Source organism: Dendropsophus ebraccatus, chromosome 9, assembly GCF_027789765.1.
Source record: "Dendropsophus ebraccatus isolate aDenEbr1 chromosome 9, aDenEbr1.pat, whole genome shotgun sequence".
In the NCBI taxonomy this organism is placed as follows: Eukaryota; Metazoa; Chordata; class Amphibia; order Anura; family Hylidae; genus Dendropsophus; species Dendropsophus ebraccatus.
This window is the reverse complement of record NC_091462.1, coordinates 13,066,289-13,093,026: the sequence shown is the minus strand read 5'-3', so window position 1 is coordinate 13,093,026 and position 26,738 is coordinate 13,066,289. Positions and strand designations below refer to the sequence as shown.

At 46.1% G+C, this 26,738-nt stretch overlaps 1 protein-coding gene across 2 annotated transcripts; it reads left to right on the top strand.

Annotated features, from left to right (window-relative positions):
* The first annotated feature begins 3,086 nt into the window (after window positions 1–3,086).
* On the top strand, window positions 3,087–25,497 carry LOC138800705 (gap junction gamma-1 protein-like). Of its 2 annotated transcripts, none has more exons than XM_069982592.1 (3): window positions 3,087–3,166; window positions 19,184–20,348; window positions 23,872–25,497. In XM_069982592.1, the coding sequence occupies exons 2-3, from the start codon at window positions 19,202–19,204 to the stop codon at window positions 23,877–23,879; spliced, it is 1,155 nt and encodes a 384-aa protein (XP_069838693.1). In that variant the 5' UTR covers window positions 3,087–3,166; window positions 19,184–19,201; the 3' UTR covers window positions 23,880–25,497. The 2 variants fall into 2 exon arrangements, with proteins under 2 accessions (XP_069838693.1, XP_069838694.1); XM_069982593.1 differs by lacking the exon at window positions 3,087–3,166 and adding an exon at window positions 8,673–8,818.
* The last annotated feature ends 1,241 nt before the right edge of the window (window positions 25,498–26,738 follow it).

The following is a 26,738-nucleotide window of genomic DNA, read 5'->3' as shown; positions in this document are numbered from 1 at the left end:
CACGGGAATAGCCAGATATCCCTCTCTCCAGAGAAGGAAGCCCATTGCCAAGGGGTGCCTCCTAGTGGGGAGAGCACCAAACCACCCTGATACGTAGTCCCTCAGGTCCTCACTCTGTAGCGAGCTTTGGGACCTAAATAGGGAAACACCAGGGTGGCCCCTGTAAGTCAAAGTCTAACTCTGTGGCGAGTATAACGACATAAGACAAGGGTTACCAAGGCTCTGGAGAGAGGGATATCTGGCTATTCCCGTGTTTTGAGACTCGTAACTGAGGCTCCACGGACCCCTTTTTTGCATATATATATATATATACATACACACACACACCTATCAGTAGCATCACTTGGTCGTGAAAGGGGGGGGGCCCAAGTTGACCTCTCGCACCAGGGCCCAGGAGACATTAGCTACGCCCCTGCTGACAGACCGCTCAGCCAATCACTGACCAGGACTGCTGAGTGGTCTGTCAACTTAGACAGGCGGCACCGAAGCTGCTGCTGCGCGCGGGACCGGGAGAAGGAACGCAGGAGAAGCCCTGCAACATAAGTATGGTGTTTGAACAAGGGCTGCAAGGACATCAGTATCGATGTCCCTGCAGCCCTCGCTAAACGATTATCGGGCTGTGGAATAGCCCAGTAAATGAGCGCCGAGCCCTGTTAATCCATTCATTAACCAGCGTGTGTATATATATATATATACTGTATATATATATAATGAAAATACATCACAAGGCACCACAGCTGTCCTGCACCGATCATGTGACCGCTTACGCACAATCCATCACTCATTGCACAAGATATCAGTGAACTTTGGGCCACAAAAGTAAAAATAGACAAAACAGAATCAGAGCGGTGATGTCATGTGGGATGGACGTGTCACTTCCTTCTATCACCAGGGTACACGGGCTCAGTCATGGAGGATTGTATATTTCACTAACGTCATAAAGTAAATGATTGAAGAAACATACAACAACAACAAAGGAGATTGGGCCTGATTATCAAAGCTGTCCTTGGCAACCAATGAAAGCGCAGCTTTCATTTTACCAGAGCCTTTAAGAAGTGTAAGCTGAGCTGTAATTGGTTGCTATGGGCAACAGACAGTTCAAATGGGAAAAATGAGATGTGGAATTTTTTTCGTTGCTATGGGCAACTGCTCCACTACAATGGTTTATAAATCTCTTCCTATCTTCATAGTGTCTGCATTACTGGACGCCTATTTAAAGGATTTTTTAAGGCCCTACTCCACGGCCGATAAATGTCCTGTGGAATAGAAGGCAACGATTAGCCGACATCGTTCAAACATATTGAAAGACAAATGACTCATACAGCATCGATTTGTTGCCGTCGCTCCGTTGAATAGAAGCGGTGGCAGCGGACCGTTGTTGTATGCTATGGGCTGCCCTGACGATCAAGCGATCCCCCGGGCAGCCTCTCCGTGGCCCCTCCCGCACTCACCCACTCGCTGCTGCCGCGTGGAATAGTGGCAGCAGCGAGCGGGGAACAAAGAGCAAACGAGCAGTGACAGCGCTCGTTTGCTCCTCTATGTTGGCCCGTGGAATACGGCCTTTAGGCAAAACACTCCCCTGTGTACAATGCTGCACTACAGTTTTCTCAGAGATGCAGACAGGGCATCAGGGGATTGTCCTATCCTGACGTTCCCTCTGATTTCAATGGATCCTTCAGAGTAGGGCTACGTCAAAAGTCATATGTTGCTACTTTTTCTGCATGGTTTACCGTCTCCCATTGAAGCAAATGGGAGATGTGGGTCTGGGTAACATTACATGTTTTTTGGCGGGAAGATTGTTTCCATAGCAAAAAGTATGCAGTTAATTCCTGTGTGAACATACTCTAAATAATAATAATAATAATAATAATAATAATAATAATCCTCAATCAGAATCAGTCCTTAAAGGGGTTGTTCACCTTTTTTTTTTCTTTCAAATTAACTGGTGCCAGAAAGTGCCAGAGATGTAATTTAAAAAAGTCAAGTACTTTCAGTACTTATCAGCTGCTTTACGTCCTGCAGGAAGTAGTATTCTTTCCAGTCTGACACAGTGCTCTCTGCTGCCACCTCTGTTCATTTCAGGAACTGTCCAGAGCAGCAGAAAATCCCCATAGTAAACCTTTCCTGCTCTTTAGACTGGAAAACATACACCTCTTCTTGTAGGTCATTCAGCAGCTGATAAGTACTGGAAGACTGGAGATTCTTTAACAGAAGTAAATTACAAAATTCTGGCACTTTCTGACGCCAGTTGATTTTAAATATTTTTTTTTGTGATTAAGCCCTTTAAGTCCTCTTTCATACTGACAACCAATGAGGCTGATACTACAGATCCCTTAGAAGTTGTTTTGGAGTTTCCCCCCGCAAGATCACTTCCATCTAGTTTGCATTTTGGGGCAATGAATGGCAAATTGTCCTTTTTTTCCCCCATCATAATCAGGAAAGGTTGATGCTTTTTGTTATCTGTCCAGATGTTACAAAGCTACAACCCCCAGCCGGTAGCTGTCAGAGTATGCTGGGAGTTGTAGTTCTGCAACAGCAGGTTGGAAATTACTGTTCTAGGGCTAAGGGCTAATTCACACAGCAAAATCTACACAGTATCGGAAATCCAAGTAGTGTTCCATGCGGATTTCGATGCAGATTTATTTTCAATGGAAGAATTCCGCATGGAAGCGCGCAGCTCATCGTTATGATGCCGAAGAATCTGCCATGCTGCGGAAAAGCTCGCAGATTATTCAGCACTCTGCAGACAGTCGAGCTGATTCCCCTTGAAGTCAATAGGAGACAGATTTCCATCCGAACTGTTCTGATTTGGACAGCGTTGCGGATTCTGCTTCTTTATCGGTGCATTGCACGGACGTCGCCATAGTAATGGGGGCCGTGTTGCTTGTCACGACTACTTTTGAAAATTTTTGATTGTGGATGGAGAAAGATGAAAATCTTGTCCAAAGCAGGAAGGAATGATGAAGGAGCGAGTGAGTGTGTGGTGGTGGGTGGGAGTGGGGCCGGACGGGGAGGAGGGGCTAAGGCTTGGCCCCATCCTAATCCTCACAGTCTCAAACTCCAGAACACATCCTGCTCAAGTCTAAGAAAACTTTTCTCAATAAAGCGAGTGAGCTGACACCAGGAGGGTCCGGGAGAGGGTCCAGCACAGCGCCACGTTAAGAAGGTAAGGCTGCCCCATCCTCTATCCACTCTATGGGCTCTATAGGGTCTTGTGTGTAGGAAGGGGGGGGGGACTAACATCTGGAATTGCCTTATAAAGTCTACAGCGGAGCCAGTCAACAAGGGGAGAGGGGGCACAAACTTTTTTAATTTCATACAACCCCTCGTACATTCCTCGTCGCTCTTGTTATGTAACCGTGATTCGGGAGAGACAATAGGAGACAGCTGTGGCGGAAAGTTTTTGTAATTTTTTTTTTAAAAAAACTTTTTCCTTCCTTTTTTTTTGCTGCCGTGTAGAATTCTTGGATTCGTATCCTAAAAAAAAAAAAAAAAAAAAAAGGTATGGTCAGATTCTGCATCCGTCTGAGTAACCATGCTGGCATTCACAGATTAAGATGGCAGCATCTTCGGGGGGAGATGGAAAAAAAAATTTGATTGGGGGGGGTTCTGGAGTACAATTTTATTGTAGAGATACGTACATTTTGAAGTTATTCTTTTTGTACTGGGATCACCGACCTGTTACGTGTGGCACTCAGTAGCCACATGTTGCCCTATACATTTAAAGGGAAACTTATAGCATCTTCTGGAAGCTCCGTGGGGGGAGGAAGGGGGGGCTGCATTGTGCGGGTGCCAAACTTCCAGGCATACATCTGTATATAGGGGTAATATGGAGACATGTGGACAAGATCTTGCAGATGTGCTCCCCTTTAAATTTAAAGGGATTCTCCATAAATGTATCGTTGTGCAATAGACGATCATTCCATTCAATAAACATTATTTCGCCCACCTCAGAGAACCCCGTGAAGGAAGTGCGTGCCCCCCGGGACGGCGTGTGTCTCATCCCAGATGATTCACTCAAGGAAATTGTCCTTTTCTCTGCCGCAAATATTCGGAGAAATGTAGCAGTTTAGACGTTTTTCATATCGTTCTCTGCCAGAAAGCGACTTTTAAAGCCGTGACTTACTTTTTCCAAAAGGAAATTATTCCGTGGCGGACGGGGGGGACATGGCAAAAAATTTACAAGTAAAAGTTATTTTAGTAAGACGGATTTTTTTGTGATGGAATTTTTTTACTTCTGAAATTCTTTTGTCTGTTGGGGGGGGGGGGGTCCACATTGAATAACAAAGGGGCATTTAAAGCAGCATGTGGCGGCAGGGGGGGGGGAGGCAGGGGCTCGATACCTGCGGGGAGAGAATGTGGGGGCTGATACATCTGTAGAGGGGGAGGGGGAGGACGGCCATGGTGGCTCCTCATGGCACACGATGATTGGCGGCTTATATACCGGCACAATGTTCCATATGGTAGATCCGGTGCCAGGTTCTCAGCTGGAGAGGAGATTACTCCATAACTGCTCAGGTCTGATCCATTGATCTGCACCGGATCAATACTTGATCCCAATATTCCGCAGATCTATAAGTTCTTCACACTTATGTTCTATTCTATCTGTTCCTGGGAAAGCTGGGTGACAGTCAGTATTATGCATTCCTATAGTCCAGATATATAATATTGGAGTAAGGGTATCATTGCATAACTAGGCATTCAGGGACCTAGGAAAGCTGGGTGACCACTATATTGATTGCTCCTCATCTCTCCATTATATGTATGCAGAGTAAAGATGAAAGTTCTTATATCTTATATCTCTTATATCTACTGCTGAACTGTGACCGTTTGCCATTCAGGAGTCAGGTAAAGCTGGGTGGCCATCATGTTATATACCAGATTTCTGAGAACTGGATATAATTTAATAGTAGCAAAAAGATGGTCAGTAACTTGTATTTGCTTATAACTAGACAAGCTTGTCATTCTGGAATCTGGGAAAGCTGAGTCACCACCATAGATACTGCCACTTAGTTCTAGAATGTAGTTATAGTTACTATTCACTATATACCTTAGCAGATTTGCCACTCAGGGTCCTGGGAAAGCTGAGTCACCACCATAGTAACTGACCCTTAGTAGCTGTAAGATGAACCCAGGTCTTATAGCTACTATCCACTATATACCACTCAGGGACCTGGGAAAGCTGGGTGACCACTGCATTATTTCCGAGGACTTCTGGTGCAGGTAGAGAGGGTTGTCATTCAGGACCCTGGGAAAGCTGGGTGACCACTGCATTATTTCCCAGGTCTTCTATTACGTGCATGGTGCAGGTAGAGAGGGTTGTCATTCAGGACCCTGGGAAAGCTGGGTATGCTTTCACCCACATGAGAGTCCTATTCCCATGGTTTTGGGGTGCAGTAGCGTTGTGGGTAGGTGGGAGCGGTGATCTGCGGGCAGGATCTTCGTTATTAGTAGTGTTCGTTATTTGTTGAAGCCTCCGGACGTGGTTGCCGGGGAGACGCCAAAGTATTTATAATCGGTGATGGTGAAATATTCCGGTGAAGTTGTTGTCTCTGAGCATCGTTCATTGTTATCACATTGTTTAGTCAGTGCGGTCCGGACGGGATGGCGCACGTAAGTTTTTTCCAATTAACTTCAATAGGGAAGTCTGCAGAAAATCTGCTCTGAATCTGCCTTGTCTGAACAGACCCCAAGGACGCTTTCAGACAACTTCCCAGATCAAACATCTCGCAAATTATGCGCAAAATAGGAAATCTCCTGTCTGCGCCCTCCAGTGATTTTAAAGGGCCCTCCATGCGACTTTATTGTGAGACAGAATTCCATAGAAATGAACCCTATGATGTAAGGGGGGGGGGACACAACATGGCGGCTCATCTTAATTCCAATCAATAGTAATTGGGGGCAAGTTGATACACATCAGGATCATCACGCTATTGCGGCAGATCCCTCCTAATGTTACCGTATGGGGGTCATATACAGCAGCACATATACATACAGATCCCTCCTAATGTTACCATATGGGGGTCATATACAGCAGCACATATACCTGTTGATCGCTCCTAATGTTACCATATGGAGGTCATATACAGCGGCACATATACATACAGATCGCTCCTAATATTACCGTATGGGGGTCATATACAGCGGCACATATACCTGCTGATCGCTCCTAATGTTACCGTATGGGGGTCATATACAGCGGCACATATACCTGCTGATCGCTCATAATGTTACCGTATGGGGGTCATATACAGCAGCACATATACATACAGATCGCTCCTAATGTTACCATATGGAGGTCATATACAGCGGCACATATACATACAGATCGCTCCTAATGTTACCGTATGGGGGTCATATACAGCGGCACATATACATACAGATTGTTCCTGATGTTACCGTATGGGGGTCATATACAGCGGCACATATACATACAGATCGCTCCTAATATTACCGTATGGGGGTCATATACAGCGGCACATATACATAGATTGTTCCTAATGTTACCGTATGGAGGTCATATACAGCGGCACATATACATACAGATCGCTCCTAATGTTACCGTATGGGGGTCATATACAGTGGCACATATACATACAGATCGCTCCTAATGTTACCGTATGGGGGTCATATACAGTGGCACATATACCTGCTGATTGCTCCTAATGTTACCGTATGAAGGTCATATACAGCGGCACATATACATAGATTGTTCCTAATGTTACCGTATGGGGGTCATATACAGTGGCACATATACCTGCTGATTGCTCCTAATGTTACCGTATGGGGGTCATATACAGCGGCACATATACCTGCTGATCGCTCATAATGTTACCGTATGGGGGTCATATACAGCGGCACATATACCTGCTGATCGCTCCTAATGTTACCGTATGGGGGTCATATACAGCGGCACATATACATGCTGCGAATATACATGCCCTCCCAAAATTACAAGTGATGGAGCGACTTAACCCTTTGTTCTCCGCTCTATTAGGCTCGGACTGCTCCGGTCTCTTTCCCAGCAGGTTTTAGATTTCAGGTCTAGAGGCCCAAGGAAGTGACAGAGGGGAATAGGGGAGGGGGGCCGGTTTGGAAAACTAGGAGGGCTTGTTACCAGGGGGGGGGAGGGTCTAGGGAGAATAAAGGGGAGAAGAAGACAGAGGGGGAGGAGATACGCCACAGGGGTTAACTATTTCCCCGCCAAAATTATCAGGTCTCCAGGAATATTTTTAAAGCTGGTTAAAGACTTTTGTTTCCAAACTGTATCGAAAAGAAACAAAAGAAAAATAATAGAAACAAATAATAACAAACAGAGAGAAAGAGAAGCCACCGAGCGGAGCCATTGGTTAGAGACTGGCGGCCGACTGGTGGACGTGAATTCGCACAATTTAGGAAACTCAGAGAAGGTGCCAGAAATTTGGCGCTGAAATTAAGCAAAATCGGAACCTCTCATATTCGATGAAAACAAACAGCGTCCGGAGGCTTCAAAGTAACGGCGCAAAATACCCGACAAAATGATACATTACGGGTAAGTCGCTTTTGAAAACAAAAAAAGGTTCTTTTTAAAACATTTTTGCTGAATCCCCAATTGTGATGTGAGGGCGATGCGTCCGTGAACCTTGAGAGAACAGATTCACGTATTTGCCGCGCTATCTTGTAAGAGTTGGGATGTCACACGTCCCTAATAAATTTGCAGACGTTTGGTGCACGGTCATGTATTATACCCCCCGTTTGGCGCACAGCGGTGTATTATACCCCCCGTTTGGCGCACAGCGGTGTATTATACCCCCGTTTGGCGCACAGCGGTGTATTATACCCCCCGTTTGGAGCACATCAGTGTATTATACCTCCCATTTGGCGCACATCGGTGTATTATACCCCCCAGTTTGGCGCACAGCGGTGTATTATCCCCCCCATTTGGCGCACATCGGTGTATTATACCCCCCGTTTGGCGCACAGCGGTGTATTATACCCCCGTTTGGCACACAGCGGTGTATTATACCCCCCGTTTGGTGCACAGCGGTGTATTATACCCCCGTTTGCATGCGGCAGTGTATTATACCCCCGATTTGGCGCACATCGGTGTATTATACCCCCCGTTTGGCGCACAACGGTGTATTATACCCCCAGTTTGGCGCACATCTGTGTATTATACCCCCAGTTTGGCACACAGCGGTGTATTATACCCCCGTTTGGCGCACAGCGGTGTATTATACCCCCCGTTTGGCGCACAACGGTGTATTATACCCCCAGTTTGGCACACATCTGTGTATTATACCCCCGTTTGCATGCGGCAGTGTATTATACCCCCGATTTGGCGCATGGCCCTGTATTATAGCCCAAGTTTGGCGCACTGCGCTCTATAATACCCCCGGTTTGGCGCACTGCTGTGTATTATACTCTGCACCAGCTATTACACCATCTCTGTGAATAGTCGCTGGTTTAGGAAATTTCTAGTTGCTCCAAAAAGTTTCCCTCCATCCTGATGGGCATGCTGGGGGTTGTAGTCCTCCAGCATGGGGTGGGTGCAGAGGGGGCACCATGCTCGGGGGTCTGCCGGCGGTGCAGGGGGGAGGGGGTCTCCTCTTTGTCTGGACCTCCTTCCCACATCCCAAACCTGCTGGGAGGGGAGGGGAGACCCCTGAGCGCTATCACCGCCCATAGAGCGCCGTGCACATGCTGCTGATAATAACGCCAAAGCCGCCACTGCCACCGCTCTCTTTGTCTGGGCGCAGATTTGGCGCTTGTGTCGCCTCCATATACCGGAGAGGAGACCGGCCGTGGTGCGCGGGATTAAAGTTACTAGAGCGGAGAGGTAAGTGCCGGGAGACGCAGCAGTGTGCACGGGGGCTGCGGTATTACAGTCTGGGCGCTAACGCATGGAGGGCGGCAAAAAGTGTGAGGAGAGGGGGAGCAGGCATGGGGCAAATAGTGGGAGGAGAGGGGGAGCAGGCATGGGGCAAATAGTGGGAGGAGAGGGGGAGCAGGCATGGGGCAAATAGTGGGAGGAGAGGGAGCAGGCATGGGGCAAATAGTGGGAGGAGAGGGGCAACAGGCATGGGGCAAATAGTGGGAGGAGGGGGGCAACAGGCATGGGGCAAATAGTGGGAGGAGAGGGAGCAGGCATGGGGCAAATAGTGGGAGGAGAGGGGCAACAGGCATGGGGCAAATAGTGGGAGGAGGGGGGAGCAGGCATGGGGCAAATAGTGTGAGGAGGGGGGCAACAGGCAGGGGGAAATAGTGGGAGGAGAGGGAGCAGGCATGGGGCAAATAGTGGGAGGAGGGGGGAGCAGGCATGGGGCAAATAGTGGGAGGAGGGGGGAGCAGGCATGGGGCAAATAGTGTGAGGAGGGGGGCAACAGGCATGGGGCAAATAGTGTGAGGAGAGGGAGCAGGCATGGGGCAAATAGTGGGAGGAGAGGGGCAACAGGCATGGGGCAAATAGTGGGAGGAGGGGGAGCAGGCATGTGGCAAATAGTGGGAGGAGGGGGAGCAGGCATGGGGCAAATAGTGGGAGGAGGGGGAGCAGGCATGGGGCAAATAGTGTGAGGAGGGGGGGCAACAGGCATGGGGCAAATAGTGTGAGGAGGGGGGAGCAGGCATGGGGCAAATAGTGTGAGGAGAGGGAGCAGGCATGGGGCAAATAGTGGGAAGAGAGGGGCAACAGGCAGGGGGAAATAGTGGGAGGAGGGGGGCAACAGGCATGGGGCAAATAGTGGGAGGAGGGGGAGCAGGCATGGGGCAAATAGTGGATATAGAGGGGCATCAGGCATTGTGCACAGTGAAGGGGCAGGAAGCATGGTGAAGATGAAGCTAGAAAAGAAAGCCGGGGTCAGACAGCACCTAACTACCCCACTGATCCACCCTCTGGTGGGGGAAAATGGTACATTTGCATTGGCCCCCTGTCACTTTAGCAGCTCTGTACAGTACAGGGGGGGGGGGGGGGGGGGTACAGGGATAGAGGACAGTACAGGGGGAGTACAGGGGGTTACAGGGATAGAGAGGACAGTACAGGGGGCGTATAGGGATAGAGAGGACAGTACAGGGGGGGGGGGGGTACAGGGATAGAGAGGACAGTACAGGGGGGGGGTACAGGGATAGAGAGGACAGTACAGGGGGGGGGGTACAGGGATAGAGAGGACAGTACAATGGGGGTACAGGGATAGAGAGGACAGTACAGGGGGGTACAGGGATAGAGAGGACAGTACAGGGGGGGGGGTACAGGGATAGAGAGGACAGTACAGGGGGGGTTACAGGGATAGAGAGGACAGTACAGGGGGGTTACAGGGATAGAGAGGACAGTACAGGGGGGTACAGGGATAGAGAGGACAGTACAGGGGGGGGGGTACAGGGATAGAGAGGACAGTACAGGGGGGGGTACAGGGATAGAGAGGACAGTACGGGGGGGGTACAGGGATAGAGAGGACAGTACAGGGGGGGTTACAGGGATAGAGAGGACAGTACAGGGGGGTTACAGGGATAGAGAGGACAGTACAGGGGGGTTACAGGGATAGAGAGGACAGTACAGGGGGGGGTACAGGGATAGAGAGGACAGTACAGGGGGGTTACAGGAATAGAGAGGACAGTACAGGGGGTTACAGGGATAGAGAGGACAGTACAGGGGGGTTACAGGGATAGAGAGGACAGTACAGGGGGGGGTACAGGGATAGAGAGGACAGTACAGGGGGGTACAGGGATAGAGAGGACAGTACAGGGGGGAGTACAGGACTAGAGGACAGTACAGGGATAGAGAGGACAGTACGGGGGGGGGGGGGTACAGGGCTAGAGGACAGATAATTTCGTATTTCTGAGCACAATAACCATTGGATGGTAAGTATGCTGTATGTTGCTAACCATTAGATGGTAAGTATGCTGTATGCTAGGATGTTGTTTATTATTGGGGGGTTTGACCTCCTGGACCCCAATAATTTATGGAATGAAGCCGGACCCTTTGGATTTTGCCTTTATACAAATAGCAGACCTCTGTCACATGGTATAGTACCTGCCCAGTAATGGCGCCGTGAGGGATCACCCAAACTCTGGGATGTCTGAACCTTCACTATAGAAGTGGTAGCATCATTGGTTGCTATGGGCAACTGCTGTGTTTGCTTTGATGTCTCCTTCATAGCCGAGTATTGTTCTGTCAGACATTACATCATGATGCTGTTATACCCCCCACAACACCGCAGCCGTCCCATCAGTCTTTATATTCCTGCAGTGATGACATCACATACAGCCATGTGACTGCTGCAGCCAATCACTGGCCTCAGAGCTGATGCACACGTGACTTCATTGTGGAGGTGTGTGATGTCATTGCCAATGGGAAAGTAAATGAAGAGCATATCTGTCAGTGTTCATATCGCCAAAATCTGAACGATTAACCCTTGAAGACTCTATATCCTGAACATGAAAGTTTGGGGTGCGGGACTGTGTCACATGGTAATAGGCCCGCTCTGCGTATGGCGGTAGCATGTTGTGGGTCACAGTACGGTCAGGTGATATTGGTGTCTTAGGCCACAAGAACATTTGCCTTATTGGTCGCAATGAGGGACATACACGTACTAATTATCAGCACTATATGGCGGTCGATTCCGGTGTGTGCGCTGTAATAGGACATGGAGATTGGCGTCACGTTGTGCGGAGCGGACAATGTTATCTCTGTTGTGAGGATGATGGGCTGAAGTCCAAGTTTACAGTTTGTTTCCTATCCTGAAATGTCATCCCTCTTGTTGTGGGGCGGAGCAGGTCACGGATGGGGTCAGGTTCTCCCACCGCCTCTGACCCTTCATTGTCTATTGTGTTTTGTGGTGATTCTTGGTGTAGTGCGGCTTTGTACTGGGATGATGGCTAATAGGGCCGCTTCATGTGTAAGGGTTTATTCATGTGTCCTGTTCTTTTGCGGCAGAAAATGTGAATATATATCCTTAGAAATGTTTAGCGGACATGCTCCTAATGTATATACCTTAGGCATCATGTGCCCAATATATCTAGTTTTATAGGTGATTTTTCATACAAAAGTATAAATAAGGTTTTGTACCAAACTTTACAGACATAGGCCATGTTTCCATTGCATAAGTTTCGTAATAATCACGGCCATTGTAACAACGGCCATGATTACTACGGAACTTACATAGTGCTGTCTAAGGAATTCTGGCTGGAGTGTATACACATGGTGTACACTCCGGCCGGGATCCCTAGCGGCGCCGTAAGAAACTGACAGGTCAGTTTTCTGCAGCCGCTATTCAGTGAATAGTGGCCGCAGAAAACCCTGTCAGTTCACACAATGGAGCGTGCAGCTCCGGCTGCACGCTCCATTGTGTGCAGCGGGGAATTCAGATGCAGGCGTGCACGGATGCGGCCACATCCAAATTCAGCGGCGGTAAAGATCATCCGATCAACTTAGTGTGACCCTATATACCAACGAAGGGTTGTGACCCTATATACCAGGGAAGGTCCAGCAGTTGCAAAACTACAATTCCCATCATGCCTGGACAGCCTTCGGCTGTCCAGGCATGATGGGGATTGTAGTTTTGCAACAGCTGGAGGGCCGAATGTTCCTCATTGTGCCACTAATGGCATCCCAAGTAGGTTACCCTCTCGTACACCCTTATAGGACATATACAAAGGGGTTGTGTGGATGGGCCTACACATTAAGGGCAACTTTCGCCTCACTATTACCCCCCATGATCTTTACGTTCTCCTCTGTATCTGTACTTTAGCTTGAGATCCCGACTCTTCTTACATCTATTCCAGATTCCCAGACAGATTTTTTTTACTTGTGAGCTCTCAGGTACAAGTTGCAGGAAGGTCCCGCTTCCCTCTGGAGCTCGACCTGGGTTTATGAATGTTGTCTTTGTGTTTTTGTAATGTAATCCTGTTTCTTAAATTCTCCCATATGTCACCTCTAACCTCCCGCACACCCCCCACCTGTACCCTCCCCCTCCTGCATTCTTACCCTTTTTGTTCCTGTCTCTTCGTTGTTTTTTTTTCTATGCCTGGAGGCTACGAATATTCATCATCTCCTCCTCCTCCTAACAAGTGAAGTAAGCCAGGAGCCCTGTGATGGTGCTCCCTGCCGGGCCCGGCCCCTGTACCATCCACCGTCGCCGGCCCACAGATGACAAGCATGGCTTTCGTCCTTTTGGGAGTCAATTGAGGACAAAGCAATAACTAGTATAACGTAATGTTATGTCTACATCAGAGCGCCACATCGCGCCAGGGCCCTAATATAATGGGTCTACAAGGCTGTTCCCAGATCCTACTTTTTTTTTTTCTGTAAAGTGACTGAAAGTGCGTCATGACGAAATCTGCCGAATATCCCACCTGTGATGTCCTAGACCAGATGAATGACCAAATATTAATTTATTTTTTTATTTTTTTAACGACGAGGGCATCACATATGGTTAGTCAGTGGCAAATGGGCTATACACCTGGGACATATACGTCTGCCCCAAAGGCAGATTGCCATATGGCAGGGGTAGGGAACCTCGACTCTCCAGCTGTAGCAAAACTACAACTCCCATCATGCATGGACAGCCAAAGCTTTAGCTTTGGCTGTCCAGGCATGTTGGGAGTTGTAGTTTTGCTACAGCTGGAAAGCCAAGATTCCCTACCCCTGCCATATGGGCTCTCTCCCATGTGAGAGCAGATGTTAGCTGGACCTCTAAAGGGATATGTGAAACACCATACCTTCAATGCTTTGCACTTTTTCCTATATGAGGTGCGCTTTCTGGGTCAGTTATTCCAAAACTAAGCATTATTTAGTTATGGTGTTTTATTTATTTATTTCTTTACTCAATTTTTGCAATTTTACCTTGATTTTTTTTCTTTTTTCTTTTTTTTTCTTTTTCTTTCCACATTCAGTATAAACTCTTTAGTCACATCACTTCTAATCCGAAAAATGCAATTAAAAAAAAAAACTCAACCAAAAAAGCATGCACTAAAACACACTATCTTGGACAAACATTTAAAAAAAAAAAAAAAAACTACCTTGAAATCTGCGTTTTTTGACAAAATTTTTTTTTTTGGGGGGGGGGGGGAAATAGTGTTAAAATAATGAACCTCTCATGATCCAGGTCAATCCAATACACTAATAATACTATACAGTACTACATAAAAACTTGTCTCTAGTCTAAATTTGTGCAAGTTTTTTTCTTTCTTCTTTTTCGTTGCCCATGTGACCACATCCGGCACCTTGGTGTAATCAGTTATTAGGGAGATAAAAAGTTCATGTGATTGTAATTACAGGACATTGCCCACCCCCTCAAGCAAACATGAATGAGAATGGAAGGATTACTGCCCCACCTCCACCCTATCCCCTCTACCCCTGTCCATGACTTTGGCATTCATATGAAGGAGACGGGATAATCCCAGTATACACAAACACTGCTCTCCTTCAGGCTCCTGCTGAGGGTTTTTTTTTGTTTTTTCATATTGGTAGCGACCGTATCCCTGAGGCAAGTGGCCCTGGGAATTCTTCCTTTTGTCCCAGTTGAGGAATTTCTTTAGTGCCCTTCTTCTACCCAGCGGGTGGTCCCACAAAATGAGGACCCTTTGTCCTGTAGCTGGGGGTTGGTGATGAGTTTCCGCCCCATATTTTGGGCAGTTTTCTTTTTCCATCTATGGGCTTCTTTTTGGTTCTAGCCATAAACTTGACCAATGAGTTTTATTAGGATTTTTCTTCAATGGGGTCATTGTTCTAGGAAAAAAAATTTCATCAGTCGTAAAAGTGACCTTTAATGATCCAATGGCCTATAAGTCTAGGATATCCAATGATCTCCAACCTGTGTCTTTCTAATGATTGTGAAACTACAATTCCCAGCATGACCACTCCCACTGACCCACTAATAAAAAGCATCTACTAAACCACCGTCACCTGATTGGGGGTAACAAATTCTATGATCATCGTCTAAGTAGTCAAACCTGTCCGGACCACCAGTACCTGAATGACCAGACTGTTCCTGATCTTGCCCATCTGGTCTTCCTCCAATAACTTTATTTGTTTTATTTTTTTAAAGGGAACCTGTCACTATAAAATCACACTTCAATCTGTAAGCATCATGTAATGGAGCAGGAGGAGCTGAGCGGATTGATCTATAAGTTTATGGGAAAAGTTTCAGAATGACTTCTCATTTATTGATGTAAATCTGCTCATCCTGAGCCAAGTAGTCATATGGGCGGTCCTTCTCGGTGATTTGACAGTTTTATATGCACCAGTCACTGAGTAGGAACACCTATTGGACTACTATGCTCATCCTGACTTACGTAGTCAAGGGGGCAGTCCTACTCCGTGACTGACAGCTCTTTCCACATGCACAGATGGCTATCAGTTACTGAATAGGACTGCCCACTTGACTGCTTGGCGCATATTGAGCAGAGATGTACATGGGTTAGCTTGTAACTTTCCTACAAAGCTTTATATCAATCTGCTCATCTCCTCTCCTCCTATAATATGATGACTGCAGAATAAACTGCATTTTTAATGCGACAAGTTTAAGGAAATATGGGCCACAATATGTTTGGTAGCGGATTATCACCGTACTACTATGGAACATGTGCCCCCTGTACCCTATTCACACTGCCGGCAGCTTGTGGAATTGCCTTTATATAACATTGGTTTCTACTCCTGCCCACGCCATAGTTTTACTCTCTCTAAGGTGCGGTTTTGTTCATCGTTTGCAGCCGACCGTTACACGACTTACATTTGTGTTCTCTATTGTTTACCCACCCTCCCCCATTACCGTGATACGAAACGCGTGACTTTGTCCTAAAAGTTTATCTCGTAATAGTTGCTTGTCTTGGAGTCACGTGATCGGCACGCACCTGGCCGCTCTCAGGTGTGCAGCAACAATCCCTTATGTGATGTGGACCTCTGTTCTAAGTTTTCCCTATTATGGGAATCTGTCATACAGCAACAACCTGTTCATCCAGGTGCAATGTCTTGGCATGTTCAGGGATGTAAACACGGGAGCCATGCCGGTTATGTATCTGTCATGTATGTCAGTGTGACCTTTTACCCACAGGCAACAGAATTTAGTTGACAAGGTACCAAGATGGCCGTCAAATTTTCTATATCACCCCTCTGGTTCATGTTTGTTTGCCCTACTTGCTTTGTCCTGTCCTCCTTGCTTTACCCTGCTGCTCTGCTTACTCAGATTCACATTGTAGACGGAGAACTATTTTCCATTACTGTAAATTATTAGAAACAACCAGTGGGGAAAAGAATTATTGGGTAACTGCGGCACGAAGGAAAGGAGCTTCGGTGGTATTGGTAGGACGAGGGGTGCGGGGGGCTGCAATCTGCTTTAAATAACTTCATGCTGCTCCTCAGAACTTCTGACAGAACAGTTGTTCTCTCTTAAGACGTCGCCAGATGTTGCTGTAATTTGTTTCAACGCAAAATTTTAACTGAAAAATGCCAGATGGCCCGGTGGGTGCGAGCGTGTACTCCACGGGCTGTTAGAGGGGCTTCCTGTCCCGGTTTAGCTTGTGGATAACGTTGCCTGGTGTTATACAGAAGTGGTGGTCTAGGCCATGATGTGAAGTTTATATAGAGGGCCCATTAAAGGGTTAAACGAGCCGTCCTATTTACTCTTACGCTTTGGTGAATGGGTTATGAGCTGTAATTGTTGTTGAGGGTGTCAGGAGGAGGTCACAGGGTCATCGGGCCACTAATGGCTGGGAAGAGGCTATTCGGAGAAATTGTGCTTGGAGTCATCATTCGCACTTATACTGCGGCCATTTCCTATTAGGACAGGTCTTTGGAACCTAGTCGGATAAGTTGAGAGAACTTGGAGCCAGGTACGAGGTGTTTGCCGGATGTCCTCAGGGTGGCGTGACCGGTGACTGAGAACGGATGTTGGCTGTAAACGTCAGGTGTGTCTTGTGTGGTCACTTTTTATAGTTTATTAGATGAATTACTGTATGGTTTTACAGTTGTACTGTTCTATTGCCATATTTAAGTTGTCTGTAATGGGTGATGCCAAGGCAGGGGAAAAACTCTATAAATATACCTGAAAACATGGACGTTAAAATCTTTACTATTCTAGAAAGAAAACCTATAGCTAGGGCCTATAACTATGTATGTATATTGTGGTGTTGGTTACACCACTTAATACTCTGGAAAACCTGGGTGACTGCTCTGAAGCGTCCATAGTAGTGACCTCGGATGTACTAGAAGCAAGTGAATAGAGGAAATACGGCCGTTGCCGTCACATTTTTTTTTTTTTTTTTTTGTGGTTTTTGTTGGTTATGTTACAGTTGCCCAGTGTCACGGGGTAAAACCACCAGTGTTGTCCTTCACTCTCTCCTTCAGGAGCTTGTGATGTCCTCTTATGTAATAACGGTCTCCTTCATCTGCCTCCTGCATTAGGGTGGCGGGTGGTTTCCTGTGCCTTCGCTGACAAGTTGGGTTCTTACCAGGAGGCTTATTCAGCTGATATATTGCACTTTCACGGCTCACATCAGCACAATGCGCACACGTGATCCTATCTGCGGTCCTCTTATCTCTTACACTTCTGCTATATGTGAAGTTTTTGAGTCTTTTCGGTGCCGGGTGCTTCCGGGCCATCTGCATGTCAAATGGGAACAGGATCAATGAGTGACACCTTTTCACGATGTATAGGAGGAGGTTGGTTTTCCTACACAGTTGTGTGGTGGAAGACTACTATTTAGGCCCTTATTTTAGAAAACAGAAGCTGTGTCTGGTGGCAATTTACACTGGGGGGGGGGGGGGCAACATTATTCCTCAAATCCTAAAGTTATGTCCAGAACACATTTCCCCAGTGTGTCTGGGGCCAAAACCGTGTGCTGAAGCTTTTAAAGAGTACCTGTTATATAGACACATATCTGACATCAGAAGTTTGTATCGATAAGGGTCTTGGTTCTGAGACCCCCACCAATCTCTAGAATGAATGGACAGAAGCACGTGACTGGACCCCTTGTGCTCCTTCATCTCTGTTCTAAACAGCTGTAGTGAACAGTGCTTGGTTTCAATGGGAGTGTATGGGTCTTTTGGTATACAGAATTGTCTCATGCACTTCGAATATAATTCTGTGTATGAATTGCTATAGCTGTTTAGAGTTTCGCGCTTCTGCCCCATCATTCTAGTGATCGTAGGGGGGTCTTGGCCACCTCACCCCCACCAATACCAACTTCTTCTTTGGTTTGGTCCATTAAAAATTACCAATCATTTAGACAAACTTGACCACACTGTTTGAGTCCTGCACAATAGCAGTAGACATTTGCGAATGGACCAAACCTAGTCATTGATGGACTATTTACAGCCCTTTAATCTCTATGGGCCCAAAGCCTATGTGCCATGGTCTACTTGCGTGGTTGTCTTACCTTATTGGCAGGTTGCCAACCTTCACCTCCAGCGTCCTTATCTGAACATAGCTATACGCTCCTGTGCATCTATTCTGAGGATATATCAAGTTGGCCTTTGTTCCGTATACTTCTGTCAAGTTCCTGAATTAGAATAGCAATAATGTCCCCTTTCTCATAATATTGAATAACTAGTTAAATTTCCTATTCAGGTCTCCTCCAATTAACAACATCTCCATGATATCACTCAGATTATCACTTTTGGCAGGAATTTTAAATCGAAATAACAATTTTTGAAAACTTTTACTGGTGATACTTTTTGAGTTTATCCTGGTCTGCCTTTCTGTAGGCTCACAGACCTAATCTCTTCATTCTTTACCGGTTTTGTAACCATGCCAGTCCCTTAATCTCGTGTGAGATTGGCCATAAGAACACAAAGTATGGCCGTGAAAGTTGTTACTTTAATAACTTCTTAACCCTCGAAAAGAAAATGTTGTTAGTCTTCAAACCCTCCGAACCCCCCCCCCAGCTGAAGGAGATTCCACTATGGCTTCACTCTATCTTTACCAATCTGATTTAAGAGCTTTGCTTCTGAGTTCTACACTTTCTAGTAGTGAACATTAGATCAGAGGAATTTGCCGTATTCAAAGCCTTTTCATTTCTAGGCGGTGTCGTATAATGGTTTGTCTTTAGATAGATTGTCCCCCAGAGAGAGATTAGTGTGAAATATCTGCGGAGTGGCTGGGTGTTTCTTAAACCATGAAAGTGTCTGCTATTAGCACTTAAATCTACTCCTTTTGACTTGTATCATCTCGTCCGATGACTAATTGTACAATGCTTTTTCTTTTTGTTCCAGAAATAATCGTGGCTCAGGATGAGTTGGAGCTTCTTAACCCGTCTTCTCGAAGAGATTAACAATCATTCCACCTTTGTGGGGAAGGTTTGGTTGACAGTCCTCATCATCTTCAGGATAGTCCTGACAGCAGTGGGTGGAGAATCCATCTATTATGATGAACAGAGTAAATTTGTGTGCAACACGCAACAGCCCGGTTGTGAGAACGTGTGCTATGACGCGTTTGCGCCCTTGTCACATGTTCGATTCTGGGTCTTCCAGATCATTCTTATCACCACACCGTCCATCATGTACTTAGGCTTTGCCATGCATCGGATTGCACGTCGCCCAGAAGAGTACCAGAGGCAACTAGAGAAGTCACGAAGCAAGCGCAAGAAGAAGGCTCCTGTCATTCATCGTGGGGCAAAACGGGACTATGAGGAAGCGGAGGATGACAACGAAGAAGACCCCATGATCTGCGAAGTCGTGGAGCCTGAGAAAGATGTTGTTGACTCAAACCAGAAGAAACACGATGGCCGCCGACGTATTAAACAGGATGGCCTTATGAAGGTTTATGTTCTACAGCTGCTCTTCCGTTCAGCCCTGGAAGTTGGGTTTCTCCTGGGGCAGTATGTGTTGTATGGTTTTGAGGTGATTCCATCTTACGTGTGCACTCGGAGCCCTTGTCCCCACACGGTCGATTGCTTTGTGTCCCGTCCCACCGAAAAGACCATTTTCCTGCTTATCATGTATGCTGTGAGCGCTCTGTGCCTTTTACTCAACCTTTGTGAACTCTTCCATTTGGGCATTGGTGGCATTCGAGACTCTCTCAGGCAGAAGGGCAAAGAGGAGGAGGAGCAGTATCCCAAAAAGGCTCCTAGTGCCCCTCCCAATTATCATTCGGTGCTGAAAAAGGGAAAGGTGCCAAATGGCAAGTTATTGTACCCCGAGAATGGGGCCGCAGAAGCTTATGAGTTGCCTGTAACTCATTCAGGCGAGCACGAGCTGGACAGGCTGCGCCAGCATCTCAAGATGGCCCAAGAACACCTCGACTTGGCCTTCCAGCTGAACCCAGCGGTCGACACTGCCCATGCGTCTCGTAGTAGCAGTCCGGAGGCCAACAGCATAGCTGCCGAACAGAACAGACTCAACCTGGCTCAGGAAAAAGGAGGAGTCTGTGAAAAAACTGGTAAGATGGGAAAGCGAGGCCTAGTCCATTTGGTTTTGGCATCCAAGTTATTTTTGTAATTTGCTTCCATCAAGACTCCCCTTAAAGGGAATGTCCTGGATAAATGCTTAATTAGCCAAGCTGCAGGTGACATGACAGTAATGTATATTTGCCTGTCCTGCTTCACCACTGCTGTCAGTTTCCTGTCCGCTCTGTGGCGCTATCTGCATTTTGACAACATTCGCTGACATGCCGAGCCCATATGTAATGGCAGCATGGCTAAGTAAGCATCCCAAGATCAAAATTATCGGCTCTCCACAGGATAAATATCTGATGAGGGTCCCACTGTTACTGGGAAAACCTACCCCAGGGACAGGGGTCCCTTGACTCCCATATGGATGCTGCAGCAGTCCTATAGGAAGTGCATAGAGATGCAAAGTACATACTCGACTTCTGCTTCATTTACTGGGGGACAAGGGAAATCCATTCTCCTGACTACTGGGACCATTACTGATTTGGATATTTATCACCTAAATCTGTGCGTAGGTGATAACTTTTTAAAAAGTTTTTAAGTGGTGTGTGGCTATATACAGGTAGACAGGTCTCCCCTATTGATCTGGGTATATCGTTCTGGTCTTTACACTCAGCACATAGGCCCAGAAAACTGAATGTGCCAAACGTTATGCCCCATAGAGTTACACACCTCGTCCATAGGCCGTCCCTGTAGAAGCTGTCTGTAATGTATGACCAGCTTTAGTCCTGGGTGGATGTGTTAAACGGGATAATGGGTATTTGAAGGGGATTGGTGCTCCTGTAATTGGTGAAGTTTATCTGGATCCCTCAATTATCTTGCGTTCCTTGCCCTGTAAGTCCTGATACTACATTACAAGGCATGACCCAATAACTTTACCTATACAGTAGGTCAGGCCCCGACACCTCGGGCCGATCGCTAGATTATAGTTCATTAGTTCTGTCTGGTGTATTCCTTAAACTATACATGGTGTTCTGTGCTTACTGTGGAGGCAGCAGAAGGTACCGTCCATCGCACAGTGTTTTTTGACTGATCTGGTTCTACGTGGGGTCGGGAGTATCGTGTTAGAGTAATATAAACATAGACTAAAAACCTGCTGTGGAGTGAGTGATGTGGGAGCGGCATTACGTGACCCGCCCTATGTAGCTTACTTAAAAGGTCCTTCACACCACACCTTGTTCCCCCTCTAATTTTGGCTGTAGGTGGATTAAGTATAATCCAGAGCAATTGATGATCCGGAGTGTGAGGAAATCTCACCGGATGAGAAAAGAAAATATACAATTAGTTTCCTTAGGTCGTCCGCCCTTCATTTTGAGCTTTGTTCTCACTATAGTCGGAGGCCCCATTGGTAGTCGTGTCAGAAATAGTGCTGCATGCAGTGCTAGTCCTCCTGCCAGGCTGCATTATAAGGGGTCGTTCACCACGTTTACCTTCTGTGGCACAAGTATATCTGGGAAATGTGAAAATGGGGTGCTAACGTCCCTGTGCTCTGGTAACAGGACCTATTCCTCTGTGTGCACCGATACTTTGCCCCCCACCATTTTCATGGTTCTCCAATTTATCTGTAACACAGAAGGCACAGACATGATGTGATCCAAGACAACAAGACAATCGAACGTCAATGGACTCTGCGCTGCCATCATAATGAAAGCTGTGATGATTGTGTGAAAATGAAGTCTTAAAGGGCCACTGCCTTTCACATACAGCACCACTCTTGTCTTCAGTTAAGGTGGAGCTTTGCAACTTTGTTCCATTGAAGTAAATGGAGCTGAATTGCAAACCACACCTGACCTTGAGACAAGAGCGGTGCTGTCTCTGGAAGAAAGTAGCGCTGGATAACCCCTTTAATGGGGTCCCACATAGGATATGGAAGTTTTTGCCAAGTGTTGTGGCCAAAAACACATTAAAAACTGTTGGACCAAAGCAGAGTTTTTTGTTGGAAGCCATAGGTTAACTTTTGCTCAGCAAGGGTATGTTCACACTGAGTAAAATAGGCATAATTCCGTGGCGGAACTAGTGTGTCATATTATCTCAATGAGAGCGCGGGGTCCTCCTCAGCTGCGGAGGAGCGCTCGCTTTTCCATTGAGATGATATGACACACTAAGGCAGACATAGGAATTACACCTATTTTACTCAGTGTGAACATACCCTAAATATATTCAAATAAGGCAGATATCTTATTTAAAGGGGTTATCAAGGATTAGAAATACGCAGCTACTTTCTCGCAAAGACATCGACACCCCGTCCTCAGGTTGTGTGTGTTATTACAACTTGGCCCTGTTCACTTTAATAAAACTGAGCCACAAACCCCCACACCCAGACTGAGGACAAGAGTGGCGCTGTTTTTAGAAGAAAGCAGCCATGTTTTTCTAAGCCTTGACAACCCCTTTAAATTGTACGGCTCTGATCTCATTTGCTTTGAGGCTTCTTTATAGACGGAGGCCACAAGGATCTGCTGGATCAGCTGTATTACAAACACCAGTGACTCCTGACGGACCCTGTTGACTTGTAATAATGTTTGAGCTGTCACTTTAAGGATGAGTTAGCTCTGCATTGGCCCTGTTAGTGCGGGTGAACATCGGCAACCTGTCAAACTGCAATACTGCAGTGTACAGACAGTGCGTCCATTGAGTTTAGAGTATGTTCACACTGAGGAATAGAGTAATTTCGAGCTGAATCCATGCTTAATTTTAGGCATATTAGGGGAGATTTATCAAACATGGTGTAAAGTGAAACTGGCTCAGTTGCCCCTAGCAACCAATCAGATTCCACCTTTCATTTTCCAATGGGTCTTTGAGGAATGAAGGTGGAATCTGATTGGTTGCTAGGGGCGACTGAGCCAGTTTTACTTTACACCATGTTTGATAAATCTCCCCCAATGTGCTTGAAATTTTACTTGTAAAATATTTGCAAAGCAATGTCCCATTGTGTTCAATAGGGCGTTGACACTCTGTTGTTCACACGGCAGAATTTACCCATGGACTGTTTTTGCCGTGGATCCGCTCTCCACCCAAAGAATTGGCATGCCAGTCCTTTGGGCAGATTCCACTGCAGAAATCCTATAGAAGTCCATGGGGCTGTGAATTTCTGCCCGAATTCGGCGTCTTTTCCGCGTCTTTTATTTTTAATTCCTCGCCTATTCCTCAGTGTGAACATACCCTAACAGGCTAATTGTAACCCATTAGTGACATGTTCACCCATGTTCACCCATGTTCTGGACATGTACTTTACACATAAACTTATATGTTCAGAAAATGGGCCGACCATGTCACTAGTGGATTGTATACATAGTCAGCTCTGTGACAGGTTGCTGACGTATACACCGAATGTACAAGCCAAACTGTGACTGACTTGCCAAGACAGATGTGAACAGGGCCTTACCCAGCGTCTACATCTGCAGTCCCGCGTAGAACTGTAAGATTTAATGGTGTTTAAAGGAACGCATTATTACGCCATCGATCACGCTGCTGTCGACCCATCCTTACAATGTGGTTTTCCTCTTTCTCCCGCAGGTTTGTGATCCTCTGAGGATGGGGGTGGGGAAACTGGAAGCTTGGGGGGGGGATGTTTTGCAAGTACTAAAATATGACTGGAATTGAGTTGCTATGGGGTCCTGACCCCCATCCCCCCCTCCACCCCCCAACCTTCTCAGCCAGGAAACGCTGCGAAGGGTGAAGAAAAGGGAACGTCTGGAGAGAGCGGAGTGGTGAATGCTCCCCTCTGTTCTGCCCGCTCAAGCTGCATCGTGTCTTGGAAAGTTATTAAAATCTCATTCTCAATCCTGGCGGCCCCGAGCTGCCAGATGTGGTAGACGGTTAACGCCACTGGTTTACACAGGCTGCCACCCTCCCGCCTCATGGGGTACGGAAGACTGCAGGTGGCACCTTCCAAAAAGTTTTACTCCATTTCTTTTTTTTATTTTTTTTTATACCTCCTAGTGGTTGCCGAGCGGTGGTACTATCTCCATTTCATGCTTTTATTTTATTGTGTAAAAGGGAAAGCTTTCCTGTCTTTTTTTTTTTTTTTTTTTTTGTTTACCTTGACAAAAACCAAGCAAACGATATCGGTACTATTGTTTTTGTTGGGGTACTATGGACAATGCCTGATTCCTAGCACACTTCTGCCGCTGCCAACCCCTCGGCGAAGAAAGAAAGGGAACTTTTTGTGGAACTTGTTGCCTATTTTTATTATTGTTCAGTTGTCGTGTTTTGTTATCTATTTCTTCACAGGCTGGTATTGTACAGATCTCACACGGTGCCCCCGTCTGCTGTGCTGACGTGGACATTGAATGCACAAGATGGATACAGTCTAAAAAGATTCCATTTACAATTTGGGGAGGGGAGGAGACATTTTCCAATCACCCCATCCCCCCTCCCTTTATTGTGCATTGTTTTATATTTTATTTTCCTAGCATTAAACATTCCAGTAAATACCCCTCCCCCCCCCCCTTCAGTCTGATAATGGTTCTGCCCAGCAGTGCCTCATAGCTATTCAAAGGGCTGAGAATGTTCCATTCCTGTTTACATTTTATAGGGGGGGCATCTTCTCCTTTAAACTTTGACTTAAAACCTACTAAAAAACTTCACCGCCTGCAATGAGGTGGAAAACTGCACATTCCATTACCCGCTCCTTCGCAAATACCAAAAGTGTCTTCTCCGGGAAAGCAGAGGGGGCTCTAGAGTTCGTTCTTTGCTAAGTTTAAGAGCCATTTAAAAGTTGTTACTTTTGCCTCCTTAAAGGCGACTTTGCCCTTGGTTTATTTTGCAGGATTTATTAGGCTTCTTATTGCTTAAAGGACAATCGCTCAAATTGTTAGGCGATTGCTATGTAGACAGTTCCTGAATTTATTAGAAAACGTTAATATTTGCCATAGGTTTCTTTTGTACATGCAAAAATAAATTCCTTATTGGATAATAGTAATCCCCTAAAACTTATGCAAGATCCTAGTTGAGCTTTAACCCTCAGGATAGCGGTTTTATAACTAAACATTCCCATAGTGGGGTCCCACCAAAGGGAGAGTATTGCTCCCAATACAAAACTTTTTTTTTTTTTGTAGAAATTCTTATTAGCCATTTTAATTTAAGGTAATTATTACTTTTTAAAGTTGTATTTTTTTGCTTTATTTTTTGCTTTTATTTTTTTTTTAATTCTTCTAACATGTTTCCTCTAAAATAATAATCCAGAATTGTATAAAATTTTAGGTATAGCATAGTTACTTTCTTGCAAAAACAGCGCCACCCCTGTCCTCAGGTTGTGTGGTGTATTACAACTTTGTTCACTTCAATGGAACTGAGCTGCAATACCACACCCAAACTGAGGAAAGAAGAGGCGCTGTTTCTAGAAAAAAAAGCAGCCATGTTTTTTCAAAACCTGGACAACCCCTTTAATGTATGAAACATTTCAGGTAATTTTTTCTAAAATGGGGGATATATGTTAATCCCTTATTTTTTTAACCCCTTTAATGGTTTCTCCCCACTTTATATAAAACTCCTATAGAGGCGCCACTTTTGTGAGGCTGGAACCATTGATGGTGTTGGTTGCCTTCTCATGTATACCAGTTTATCCCACAAAATGGCCAACTCCACCCAATATGTATATATATAGAGAGAGGTGAACTTTATAGTGGGACGCAATTCTGTGACGTCATTTCCACTCCCTCCTCCAGTGCCTTGAAATGACGGCGGCGTTGCGTTGGCCGCTAAGAGGAGAGGGGGCTTTATTCATTCCTATGCTGGACACGCTTGAAGATTGTACTATTCATCTCAGAGCCTCATCTTGTGTATTGTAGAATATTTGTTAGTGGGGGGGTTTTGTACTTTGCGCATTTTGTTTCTTACGAGTTTGTGGTACTGGAACTTCTGTTGGTTTTTATACATAAAACAATGAAGAAAACAAATTGTGTGTTTTTGTTTTTTTTTGTTCATATGACAAAGCAGAAAGATGATGATATTTTATGGGTTTTGTCATGGAATCTGCCAAGTTTTGAACATTTCTGGGCATAAAATCTGCAGCCGTTACCATCATCTGGCACAGGTACTGTGTTCGAGACGCTGCCTGTGCTGGAGGTCCTGGCCGCCTATCTGCACTTATTTAGTTGTGTGTGCATCTTAAGGCTATGTTCACACTGCGTATGAGTCCGGCCGTAGTGCGAACCGTGAATATACGCACGTAGTTTTGAGGTTGATGCGTTCGCTTGAAAGTATACGATATACGCCCGCACAGTGCACACTACGTATGAGCTTATGGCCGGATCGTATACGGCGCTGTGAAAAATGAACAAGACCATTGTTTGAGGACGGAAATGTTCCAACTCACGGCCGTGGATTTCCATGCGGTCCCGTACGGAGAACTTATTTCAGCCAAATTGAACTTGATTTTT

Bases quoted from the DNA above. Each gene is read 5' to 3' on its own strand.
- LOC138800705 (XM_069982592.1), top strand. From the start codon at position 19,202: ATGAGTTGGAGCTTCTTAACCCGTCTTCTCGAAGAGATTAACAATCAT.